This window comes from Sesamum indicum, linkage group LG12, assembly GCF_000512975.1.
Source record: "Sesamum indicum cultivar Zhongzhi No. 13 linkage group LG12, S_indicum_v1.0, whole genome shotgun sequence".
NCBI classification, from domain to species: Eukaryota; Viridiplantae; Streptophyta; class Magnoliopsida; order Lamiales; family Pedaliaceae; genus Sesamum; species Sesamum indicum.
The window spans coordinates 368762-381876 of record NC_026156.1 but is presented as its reverse complement, the minus strand read 5'-3'; the positions used below and the strand labels follow the sequence as shown (position 1 = coordinate 381876).

At 35.5% G+C, this 13115-nt stretch overlaps 2 protein-coding genes across 5 annotated transcripts; both read left to right on the top strand.

The window, feature by feature from the left end:
- LOC105174799 (putative beta-glucosidase 41) lies at window positions 2156-6120 on the top strand. Of its 3 annotated transcripts, XM_011096997.2 has the most exons (14): window positions 2156-2356; window positions 2817-3013; window positions 3093-3159; window positions 3268-3326; window positions 3815-3890; window positions 4025-4096; window positions 4177-4264; window positions 4362-4617; window positions 4737-4852; window positions 4963-5186; window positions 5276-5307; window positions 5387-5489; window positions 5574-5682; window positions 5797-6120. In XM_011096997.2, exons 2-14 carry the CDS (start codon window positions 2849-2851, stop codon window positions 5996-5998), a joined length of 1569 nt encoding a protein of 522 aa, XP_011095299.1. In that variant the 5' UTR covers window positions 2156-2356; window positions 2817-2848; the 3' UTR covers window positions 5999-6120. The 3 variants fall into 3 exon arrangements, with proteins under 3 accessions (XP_011095299.1, XP_011095300.1, XP_011095298.1); XM_011096998.2 differs by lacking the exon at window positions 2156-2356 and having other exon boundaries at window positions 2761-3013; window positions 4177-4259; window positions 4462-4617; XM_011096996.2 differs by lacking the exon at window positions 2156-2356 and having other exon boundaries at window positions 2764-3013.
- On the top strand, window positions 7041-12923 carry LOC105174798 (mRNA cap guanine-N7 methyltransferase 1). 2 transcript variants are annotated; one of them, XM_011096993.2, is made up of 13 exons: window positions 7041-7340; window positions 7669-7808; window positions 7979-8047; window positions 8141-8212; window positions 9534-9635; window positions 9885-9941; window positions 10556-10694; window positions 11270-11334; window positions 11437-11487; window positions 11772-11834; window positions 11975-12098; window positions 12255-12316; window positions 12523-12923. In XM_011096993.2, exons 1-13 carry the CDS (start codon window positions 7262-7264, stop codon window positions 12619-12621), a joined length of 1122 nt encoding a protein of 373 aa, XP_011095295.1. In that variant the 5' UTR covers window positions 7041-7261; the 3' UTR covers window positions 12622-12923. The 2 variants fall into 2 exon arrangements, with proteins under 2 accessions (XP_011095295.1, XP_011095296.1); XM_011096994.2 differs by having other exon boundaries at window positions 7310-7434.

Genomic DNA, 13115 nt, shown 5'->3' with positions numbered 1-13115 from the left:
CGTTAACATCATGATATCAACAGAAACCTGCTACACCATATCTTGATTTTCAGAGATGTTGATCCAGAAACTGGATAATATTAATGACAAAATCATTGCCCTAATACAATTACATATATAAAACACACTAGGAAATACTGCAACCTTCTTTGCTCCAATAATAGCACTGGGTTCAAAAGAGTAGCAATAGTTAAGCTCTTCTTGATGCCCACAGGCAGGCTCCCCCAAAGCATCGTAGCATTCTCAGTAAATATTAGAATTCTTACAACCCGAAGAATAAAGCAATTAAAATGATACATTACATCAAACTGAAAAATAACAAATGCACCAAAGTAATGCATTGTCCACTAAGCTAAAGTGGTTTCCATCAAGAAGCTCATCAATTACCAGATTAAAGACTGAATAGGGTACACTTAGCAGCAGTTTAGAGGAACCTTAAAAGCACATGACATATCACCCACTGTGGAAGCTAGTCCTCTTCATTACGATGTTTCCTGTTCTTCTTCTCAAACCGCTTCTTGCCCCTACCAACTCGCGAATCATTTGAAACACTGACGTCGAAATCAGAGTCTGAATACGCCTTCCTGCTCCTCTTTTTATGCCGCAGATCAGCAGAATCATCAGAAGAATCATCATCTGAATGATGGTGACTCATCCTCCTCCTCTTCTCCTTCCTACTCTTCCTCTTTCTTTGCTTGCGCTTCAGTTCCTGCAATTTACCTGATTCAGAAAAGTGTCTTCAATTCCTTAAAAAGAAAAACAAAAAAGAAATAGAAAAGTACCTTCAAGGTAATCCAACTACCCATACTGCTCAAAAGCAACATAAGATCAGAAAGTAAACCAAAATCCAAAATGCTATGCCTATATGAGATGGTTAATAGAAAGCAATTAGCACTGGGTTAGCTTTGTATTTACTAAGGCATTTCAACAAAAGCCAAAGCGACAAGAAACATAAATCACACAAGACGCCTCAACCTTTAACAAAGTTAATATAAAAACTTGTAATGGATTTTGATTAGTTTATGAAACTTACCTCTCTTCCAAAAAGTTAAAGCTAGGATCTCCTTCCAGTAAAGGAATCATTCACTATCTAAAGAAGAGCCATAGGAACAGCTGTGTCATTTATCGAGCAACACCACAGATTCAACAACTTACAGGCCTAATGTCCTGGTTTCTACAATACCAAAACCACATTATTAGAAAACTGTTAACACTCAAATATGTATGAAACTGCCCATAAGTACCTGAAGGCCGAAAAATAATAGAAACTTGGGCAGGTGAATGATTAGTTCTTTACCTGATAAATAGTAAGCCACATGTAAGCACAAGTATGAGTCAAGCATCAGCTACAATATATATAACTGATTAATTGTCCTGAGTAAAAGTACTATTCTCCCTCTTCCATGTGAGTATCCAAAAATCAAGGTGATGCTACAGAAACTATCATGTGATTCAAGGGTGAATAGAGACCGCTATTAGCAGGAAGGAAATCAAAATGGCTAAACACACCAAAGTCAGAGTTCAAAACTACAACATTTTGTAGTGATCGCTAGCAACCAATTCAAGAATTGGTTAGCATATCATAACCACCCGAGGCATTTATTAGATTTTATCAATCCTCCACTCATTTTCTCTCACTATATCCCCTATAGTAAAGTAAATCAATCCAAGACCATTCTTGCTAACGAGATATATTGAAAGGAAAAAAGAAGAGGGACAATGCACTCTCTCCTGTCCTGTTATTGCTCTTATTTCAATAAATACGCTTTCATATCAAGTAAACAAAAATGAGAATACACATCTATACAAGCACACAAAAATGTTACAAAGGACATAAATAGACCACAAAAACACACAGTACCCGTAATAAACATAAAATATTGCAAAACTATAATGACATCCTACACGAAAAAAAAATTGTATAGATAGAAATGAAGACTTAAATTTCTTAGATTTTGATTCGTGTCGGTTTGCCTATGTTCCATACCAAGCAAATTCTCAAACACACCACTTACCTAAAGACGCACACATAAAGGAGGAGGGCAGGAATTCCCTTCCTATCATTCTTATGTAAAGATTGAGCAATTCCATATTAAAAAAGAACAAAAAAATAGATAAATTACATTTAACCCGTTTTCACAATTGCGATTTCTTTTCAAAATAAATACACTTAACTATTACCTTTTAAACAGGGAATCAACAAGTTCTTGAGGTGCCTTCTTACCACATCAACATTTGCAAGTAATTTGATTCCTTTCCAAAATGAATTCCTTAGATTATGGCCACATTAACATGGAATCAAAACGTGTAAGCAAGAGGCACAGATTGCTTAGCAGACACCCAACCTTTCCGCCTGGTATGTTCGTTTGTATTTTTATTTTCAATTTTCCCGAATTTTTTTTTTTTAAGTTCGCAGAAATTTTTATATGAAATAAGAATGTATTTAATAAGTTAATCTAATTGTATTTTATATTGAACTTTAGTGTAAAATTGATGTAATTTTTAATAAAAATACGTATAAGTAAATATATTTTCACTTGAATTACTATTTTAGAAATTGAAAATTGAAAATGAAATATGTATTTATATTTTAAATATATAATAATTTTCATTAATAACATATAATTTATATATATTCTGTTCATATATTAAATAAAATAAAAAATAATAATAAATTTTAGAACAGAAAAATCCAACGAAGTCCGACTAATCCTTCCACCGCAAGAGAAGCTCCATAACGCTATTTCTCCAATTTTCTTGACTTCTACAATACATCATTGATTATTAGACTCACAACCCGATATTAATTTCTCCAGCATATATATATAAATAAAAGCAACACCATTTCATGAGCGTTGTCAGACAATTTCTTGATGATCAGACAAACTCAACAATGGCAGCAATTCTCGTACTCCTCGTCTTGGCGGCTTTTCTAGTTTTGAACTGTGAATCCATCAGCCGAGCTGATTTTCCGGAGGGGTTCACTTTTGGAACCGCTTCTTCAGCTTACCAGGTTGCAGAAAAACCGTTGCTTCAACTTTCTTGTTTAATGTTAAGATTCTTGTACTGAAAATAGAGTTGATGTTTTTCAGTTTGAAGGGGCTGTCAATGAAGGAAATAAAGGAGACAGCATATGGGATACCTTCACCAGAAAACCAGGTTGGTGATCAATCTCTTCTTCAACACTCCAATATGTGCAAATTTGAGTTTATTGCAAGCTCTTTTGGTTATTTATTTTTAATTTTTCCGGAAAAAAACAAAACATAGGAAGAATATTGGATTTCAGCAATGCAGACACAGCGGTTGATCAGTATCATCGGTTTAAGGTAAATGTTTCATGAAATTCATTTGTTGGACTTCAGAATTAATGCACCCATTTTTCGTTCTTGGCAATTGATTTTTTCTTTTTTCGTGTGGAAAATGTTATGTTGAAGACATATTTGATCATACGTTAAAGAAAAAAGTAAAGTATTTTTAGCTTTTGTCTGGCTGTTGCTTTTAAATCCAATGCATTGGCTAGAAACCAAAAGTGCTGGATGATGTCTGATTCTGAAAAGTAGGATAGACAAAGTTTTGAGCAGAAGTAGTCGGAGAGGATAAGAATGCTCACATTCTTAACTTATTATGTATAAAATATTGATATGACACTTGTGCAATAAGATAAGAAGTGTACCAGAAACTATTATATAAGATGGGAATAAGAATATATTTGGTGGCGGGCTGAGGTTGAGTAAACAAGGGAATTACTTTAGTCAATTTTTGGTTTTGGTGTTTTCCCAACTGAAGTGGATGATGTATCAACCTTATACGGCAGAGTGACATAGACTTGATGAAGGACTTGGGAATGGATGCTTATAGATTCTCAATATCGTGGTCAAGAATCTTGCCAAGTAAGATGCATACACATTGCCTTTGTTTTTTGAAGGGACATGCTCGATGAGTTTCAAGAAGAGACATTGTTGTCTTGACAATGTTTCCCTCCTAACAATTTGTACTTATGGATTTAGTATGTCTGAATCGACAGATGGAACTGGGGAACCGAATCAGGAAGGGATAGAATACTACAACAATCTGATAGATGCTTTGCTAGATAAAGGTTTGACGAAAAGAATGATTTCTCAATCTTATCTCGCAACCATGTTTCCATCTTACATCAAAGTTTTTGTTCTTGTTTAGGAATCCAACCCTATGCAACTCTGTACCATTGGGATCTTCCGCAGATTCTTGAAGACAAATATGGAGGACTGTTGACCAATCAAGTAGTGTATGTTGTGCATTGTTTACATCAATGGTCATAAATATGATGATTTACATGCTAAATAATGAAGTTTTAACTCGTAAAGTGCTTGTGCTTAGTGCAGAAAGGATTTTGAAAATTATGCTTATATCTGTTTCAAAGCTTTTGGGGATAGAGTGAAACATTGGATGACTTTCAACGAGCCTCATGGTATTGCAATCCAGGGCTATGATTTAGGGATTCAAGCTCCGGGCAGATGCTCTATCCTCGGACACCTAATCTGCAAAGCCGGAAAATCATCTGTCGAACCTTACATAGTAGCTCACAACATCCTCTTGTCTCATGCTGCTGCTTATCACATTTATCAGAATCATTTCAAGGTATTTTTTATTGGCATAAAGGAGAAGTAGTTGCGTTTATGTTTACGATGTGATTTACAAGAACAAGAAAGTGAGGACATTATCGTGAAAACTTATTTTTGACAGATTTCATGTTCCAGGAAAGGCAACAAGGCAAAGTTGGGATAGCTCTCGATGCTAAGTGGTACGAACCGATATCTAACGCAGATGAGGATATAGATGCTGCAGGGAGAGCCATGGATTTCGGACTTGGATGGTAATATCCACGAAGACTAATTTATGAAAAAATCAAAAGATATGAAATTAGGTGAAATTTTAGAAACTACAAAGTTGTGTAACAAACAATTAGTTGCAAATCTAAATCAGGTTCCTTGATCCACTTCTCCTTGGGAATTATCCTCTTTCAATGCAGAAGTTGGTGGCTGAAAGACTCCCTGAAATCACTCCAGAGACATCTCGATTCCTCAAAGGATCCCTTGACTTTGTCGGCATAAATCATTACACTACCTTATATGCCCGTAATGATAGAACTCATTTTCGTAAGCTCATATTGCAGGACGCCTCATCCGACTCTGCTGTAATTGCCACATGTAGAACACCTAAATAACATAATCTTTGACTCTTTTTGATAAAGATTCATCAATATCTGTACTAATGTTCTTTCACATTATAACTTCAGCTTCAAAGCACGGAATCGCCATTGGAGAAAGAGTAAGCATCGACTTCTTGTCAAGGTGAAAAATTTCAGACAATTAAGAACGTAAGTATTTATAACGTTCCCTCTTCCCAGGCTGCATCCAGTTGGCTACACATTGTCCCGTGGGGCATCAGGAAGTTGGCAAACTATATTAAAGACAAGTACGGGAATCCACCGGTAATTATAACTGAAAACGGTGAGTGTTCCTTTTTGGCTGGTTATGAAGCTAAAATCTCTAATGCCAGCAATGCATCTCATGCATTGGTTTCATGAAATTCAGGGATGGATGATCCTAAAAGATCTCATCGAGCATTGCCTAAGGCTTTGCAGGACGATAAGAGAATAAATTATCACCGCGACTATCTCTCTAACCTATCTGCTGCTATAAGGTACCGACAGCATTAGCAAACTGTCGTGTTGTGCTAGGTTTTCTATGTTTTTCAGGTTTATGCGTCGTTTATGTCCATGGAAACTCTCTCTTACGCAAAACTAACCAAATGCAGGCAAGACAATTGTGACGTTCGTGGTTATTTCGTATGGTCATTGCTTGACAACTGGGAATGGAACATGGGATATACTGTCCGGTTTGGGCTCTACTATGTGGACTACAAGAACAACCTTACCAGGATACCTAAGTCCTCAGTCAGTTGGTTCAGAAACATGCTAACAACATCAAGAACACAACTGGGTGTTCGATGGCAATAAAATCTTGCCTGATTATAGACCACATCTGTACATGTTGTACCATACAACAAATGCATTATGCGATTCTTAAGCTCATATGATCAATACATTGGCTGGCTGATGAAGCCTTTGATTCTGTTCCATATACCGTCCCAGTCTGTTCTCTTTGTCGTAGATCGAGCAAAAACTGCACGTAACTCATAATATTGACTCTATCTGCATCCTCTACAATTACTGAGAGTTCTTTTTCGATCATGAAATTGGTGAAATTAAATTTAGGAATAAGATGAAAGTGAAGCTTGCAGGATTATTTGATTCCCGAAAGAAGAATAAAGAAAATTTTGATTTGGACTAGGTAATAGATAATTTTGTATATAACCGAGTGCGATATATGACTTGGATAATAAATTTGTATGTATAATATTACTTATGATTATGAAAAATTCCTTCAACTAGACATGTCAATTACAAATTTTGCTCATTTATTAAATTAGAAATTGTTGAATTTTTTAAAATATATCACCAAAATTTTATTAAACTTATTTTTTTTGGTCCCATCAAATTTTTACTTTTGTATTCGTAAAAAAGATAATAATAACAAGAGCATTCTTTTTGGTATAATTATAAATATTCTCATATTGTTTGAAAAATTACAAATACGTATGATGTTTGATTAAATTATATAATTCTTGAATGGGGGCTTTAAATTGTTAAATTTGTTTTTATTGTATATTTTTTAAACAAATGTAAAAATTGCAAACAAATGGAACTAGTTGAATGGTAAATTTTGAAGATCATAAAAAGTTTGTTCGTTTAATTCGCAAATATTTTATAAATTTTTTAAAAATAAGTAACATTATAATTATAATTTATAAAGACATTTTGATGGCTTTATTATAAATAATTGATGAAAATTTAACAAAAATTAACAATTTGGATCAGTTGTTGATCAACCGTTAACATGAGAAGTATTTATAATTTCTGGTTGTAACTTATCAAAAAAAAAAAAATTACAAATAAAAAAATGAAACTATTCTAGGAGAAAGATTTTATGTGAAGATCGGCCGACCGCTTTTGAGTATCTTTCGAAGACTCGAATGCTCACTGTCCTCTTTTGCCTTCTGTTCCCATCCATCCACTCATGATTCAATTCTGCCAAATATATTTATCCATCCTTTCCTTTTCTAGTCTACGGAAAAACCCTTCTGCTATTTTCCGGGTATAAACCAGTACCAGTTTTTTCTGATCAAACTGGAGATAGATATACGTGTACATTGCGTACACATGAAGCGAGGTTATCAAGAATCTTCATCCTCGGGTTCTTTTGGACCTCCTCAATCCAAGTTCAAGTACAACCCAGAAGGTATTTCTTTCTGGAAAAGTGAATTAGAGGGCCTTAATCTCCTCGTATTTCATCGTCGTTCATAAAAAAAATTTGGGTCATACTAATTGTTAAGGTGGGTTCTTGATTTACTATTTTATTCCGGTACGTCTATTCAGAAAGTTTGGAGCTTTATCGTTTTTAGCTTGAGAACCGAACTATATTGGAATATTCCAAACCGTTGTCTGTTTTATTTATTTATTTTGGTGTTGTTTATCGAAGACCAAGGTCGTTTCATTTGGACGCTACATTTTTTTTTGGGTAAAAAATTGTGATTTCGAGAAATTTCAAGGTGTTTCCTTTGATTCAGGTGATGCCCAGTTCTTGGAGGATGACAGTACTAAGATGTTTGCTAGGAAAGTGGCTGATCACTACAGTTCAAGAACGAATCAGACGCTCGAGGAGCGGGAAGCAAGCCCTATTATTCACTTGAAGAAGCTTAATAACTGGGTACTTACTCAAAATTAATTGAGCTGGTTATTCGATATTTTGTTAATTCGTTCCTTATTATGACCAACTTGGGGGATGCTATTGTGATTAAAGTGTTTGTGAAATCCAATGTGGAAGTGAAAGCGAGTAAAATATTGTAGTTTTTTCTTACTGCTTTTTCTGTTCAACAGATAAAGAGCGTCTTAATTCAGTTATACACAAAAAAGGGTGATGCGGTTCTTGACCTGGCTTGTGGAAAGGTAGTTTATGGACTGTGGATTTTGAGATGGATTTAAACTTATTTTGAGCTTATGTTGTCATTTTGCTCTTATCGTGCTTTTCATTTGTACCAGGGTGGTGATCTTATCAAATGGGACAAAGCAAAGATTGGCTATTATGTTGGTATTGACATAGCAGATGGCTCGGTAAAGTTTCAAGACCCATTAGCTGCCTTTCCGATGGTTTTTATTCATCCCCTTGTTTGACCTCTGTGTGTGTGTGTGCAGTGCACGTGCATTTGTAGAGAGGTGTAACTTCATTAAACTTTGTCTAGTATTACTTTGACCAACAAAAAGAGATTTATCATGTTAGCATTTTCTTTGGTCATTCTGAGGGCAATTACACTCCCTTCTTTACTTTTTCCTAAAGAAAAGCCTGCAAGAGCCACTTGTCAATTGTCCTGAATGTGGTTACATTTAAGCAATTCTGAAGGACTTCAAGCTTTCAAATTGTATTGTTCTCTAGTTAGAAGATATCAACCAAATAATGTCGTTTTGCACATCTCTTCTCATAACCTCACATAACTACTTTATTTTGGAGCAATGGTGATTGCTTACCTGCAGGTACACCTCTATCAGAATTGTCAACTTCATTTACTGTGGGATTGAGCACTAAATAGAAGCAGTCAAATCCTTAATATAGGCCTCCATGTATTTACATGTAGATAAAAGTGTAGTGTGATGATATTTCTGTACATGGCATGAAAAGTAAGGGGAACGGCGACATCGGATTGAGACTTTATAGGACTTCATAGACTTCAATGCATCCAAACTTAGTTCTTAGATCAAGGCTGAGCACTAACTAAGAAAGGCTGCCTTCGGGGTTTGAGGCGTCAATTAACCTATTCAGTTTCCAGTTCTCACTCGGCCTTTTCGACTTAGTAGTCAAGTAGAAACCGACGAAAGAGGATCAGATTTGAGAACGGCTGATTATAATGTAATGAGAAATAGAACCTCTTTCTCTAGGGTATTCCTCTGTGTCTAGATGTTGAGTGAAGATGGCAGTATGGTAAACATAGCCTATAATGCTATGCATGACGAAGTACATCTCTCATCTTTTCAATGTGGTAAAAACTAACGAGCTTGAGCTTCCTGTGGTTGGTGTATTTGGTGTCCATATTAACTCTCTTGAAGAAATATATGATGTATAACTGAAGTCTTTCTCAAACATAGATTTTCATGTGTGGATCACATGCACAAGACTTTGAATACTTCCTCAGTTAATGAGTGCTTATGATCTCCTATAGTTTCAGCCTAATATTCAATTTACAATGTTATACGATCTTGATATTTTATAGATTAGAACTTTTTTGTGATTAGAAAATTATCAGTGGATGAATCTCAACATTCTCTGCATTGCATTTCAGGAAAATCAGTTATCTAACGTGCAATGAGAATCCAAAATATGAATATGATAGATTATCATCCTATTCGATACCAATAACAGAAATGACTACTCCAATAACAGATAGAAGACTGCCGCACACGATATAATGGTGATGCTGATCATCATCAGCGTCGCAAAAAATTCTCCTTTCCTGCCAGACTCATCTGTGGAGACTGCTTTGAGGTGACTATTGAAGATCTTATACATATGTGCAGGATAGCAAAATATATGTCTGCTCTGGATATTTCTTGTAATACCTGAGTAAAGAAGTGATTCCTTAGTTGTGTATAGACCAGAAATTAAAGTATTACTAAATTGCTCTGAGGTGTATAACTGGGTCGTGGACAGTACTGTTGATTTCTGAAGTTTGTTGATGTGCCATTTACTTATATGAATTATCTATTCAGGTAATTCAACTCTGTTTTTTTGCAGGTTCGCCTTGATAAGGTTTTGGCAGATGATGCTCCATTTGATGTTTGTAGCTGTCAGGTCAGTGCTTCTTAGGCAGTTTTCAAGTAAGCGTCTGTTGTTCTATGATTCGATGATTTAGTTTCAGATGTGCATATCCCCCCTCCCTCCCTCCCTCTCTCTACACTCGTACACACTCGCAAATTATCGTGGTACCACCTACAATATGTTTCTCTTATTCTGGAGACTTACATGTTAGAAATGGCACAGGAGAATGATATCAACTAACTTGTCTCTCTCGACTAATAATTATATACTCCTAGATAAGTGATAGATGTAGTTATTCTTAGATATTTTTCATCCTGCTTATCGAATTTCGAGACATCTTGAAGTATTTTATAATTCAGTTTCTTTGAAAATTACTTTACTGCCGATTTTATGTATGTTAAAGCAAAAATACATATATCTTTAGATCCTAGTGGGCAATGATCTTCCATTCAAATTATGTACTGTACCAATTCAAAATCCCATATTAAAATAAGAAAAAGACCATTCAGAAGTGGTGCTTGAGCATATATGTGTTGAAGGTTCTGAAGATGCAGACTATTAAATGTGCAACTGATAATTGAAAATATAATAAATTATTCAAGTTTTACTAGTAAAGACTTAAACTGTCAAAACCTGATACATTGCAGTTTGCCATGCATTACTCATGGTCCACTGAGGCGCGTGCAAGACGGGCCCTGGCCAATGTATCGGCTTTACTTCGGCCAGGAGGCATCTTTATTGGAACAATGCCAGATGGCAATGTCATCGTCAAAAAGCTTAGAGAAGGTTTTACATTGTCTTATGCTGTTTGAATTTCTGCTCCCATTTAGTAGATAAATATTTTAGAACTACACAAAATTTGTAACTCTTAGATGTCCCAATATAGGACATTGATACTGGATGGCCAAAATGAGGAGTTGTAATGGCAAGATTTACATTGTAGTGCGCCACAAGCATTTCGTCACCCTGACAAGTTAAAAGATCTTGTCCTACTGCAGTAGAGGCTGTAGTAAAGATATTGTAACCTATTGTTTGTTTATCGTATTCTGGCTTTTAATTCATCAGCTTGTTTATATAATATTCAAATCCTCAATAGATCATTCTCACTTATTTTATCTTTATTAAGTTGCCAAGCCTTCCATCTTTGATTTTAGCTATGGTCATCAATGTTTATTTTCTGTTATTGTTTATAATTATGTCACTATCACTAATTATGTTCACAATATAATATGTTTATTTGGTGGGCAATTTAGGTGTTATGCATGGGCTTTTCCGTTATCATTCTTATCCCTATAAAGCTGTATCTGGAATAATAAATCTTCTCCTCTCCTTGCATATTTATTTTTCCGTAATGCATGCAGTTGACGGGATGACTTTTGGTAATAGTGTGTACTGGATACGTTTTGATGAAGAATTCGAAAACAAGGTAATTTTCTATGTTCTCAGCCAAAATGTTGGCTAAGCAGCTTATGCCAACTATGTCTAGCCTCCAACTACAACATCTTTTAACCATTTTTTATTCATACAGAAATTTAAGTCCTCAAATCCTTTTGGCATCAAGTACAAGTTCCATCTAGAGGTACATTTTTTTTTTTTTTTGCCTGTTTTACTATTTTCTCTTTTTAATTAATAAATTATAGAGCTTAATTTCATTCTGGATCCTTTTTCATCTACCTTAGAGCCACCTGTCTTGCTCTTCTGATTTTGCACTTGCTTCTGCTGCTGGGATCTTATAGTGGATTCTATTGTTTTTCTCCTTAGAATGTGCTTGTAATAAAAAAAGTTTAAGCAACTGCTATACCATCTCCGTTATCCATTGAGCCTGCCCTGAATAATCCTCCTTTTGCCGGAACTCTCTTGCAGGATGCTGTTGATTGTCCTGAATGGATTGTCCCATTTCACGTCTTCAAATCAATGGCTGAAGAGGTATGCATCTGGATTTAACGGACAATTTCATATGTATTAACATCACATGCACAATACACATTCAACTGCTTGTAAGAAGTTTCTTATCAGCTGTATCACAAGCTTAGTTTCTAAATCTTTGCTTATATATAAATCTGCAGTATGATTTGGAGTTGATTTTCGCCAAAAACGCGCATGTATTTGTGGATGAATACTTGAAGAAGCCAGAATTCATTGAGCTCATGCGGAGACTTGGTGCTTTGGGTGATGGTAAAGACGACCAAAGTAAGCTTTGGCATTTCTTTCAATTAAAATCTTAGCATGTTATTGTCTGGTATATGGATTAAGTCATTCCAGATAAAATACCGAGCACGCAATTTATGAATTTCATGGCATCCAAGTAATGCTTCAGCTTTGATTGGTTCGAACTTTTACTTTCAGGTACACTATCACCAGATGAGTGGGACGCAGCATACCTATATTTGGCCTTCGTCTTAAGAAAGGTAAAGATTGCAATCATTGCACTCTTTTGTATATATAACAACTATAAAAGTTTCCTGTCAATGTAAATGCTAAATTGTGGTATTCTACTTCTGTGTACATGCAAGAAATAGCTTGTTACAAGGGGCAATTGATCCCCACTCTGCTTCTCCCTCTGCACTCTTTCAGTTTTCATTCTGAGTGAACTAAGATTCTGCTTCTCTTGTAGAGAGGGCAACCAGATCAAACCCAGGTGAGCATTAGACGGGATAAAGGTAAGATGCATCTATTGAAGGAAGATATCATGTACATCAGCGGCCAAGTATAGACAAGATTCAATAGCCACCCATCCTGATTGGACAAATACACAACAACTTTGGATAGGGAGGAAAGTAGGAAATGTTTGACTTCTCCTGACCATTAAGTGCCAGAATCATAGGGGGCCAATCAGTCGGGTAGAGAACTGAGTGAAGTACTTGCTGCTGCTTAGTTCAAAGCCGACTGTGCTGTTGGCCTAATAGTTTTTGCTACATGCATTTCCAATGTAACCAGATATGCCTACTCGCAACTTCTTAATAGTTTTTGCTAGTAGCATGGTTGGCCTAATAGATTGATCTTATAAGAGCTTCATTTTCATCCATGGTTGTGAACTTCACGAGAATGCGACTGCATAGACTTTCTATTTTTAAGGTGACTTTAAAATCTAAAAAATATTTAAGTGCAGTGACATCAAAAAGGGTAAGTAACTCTCTTGCAGAGAGGCAAAATGTAAAGTGCAGTACTAACAAGTTCTCCATTGGAGCAAGTTACGGAACATTTTCA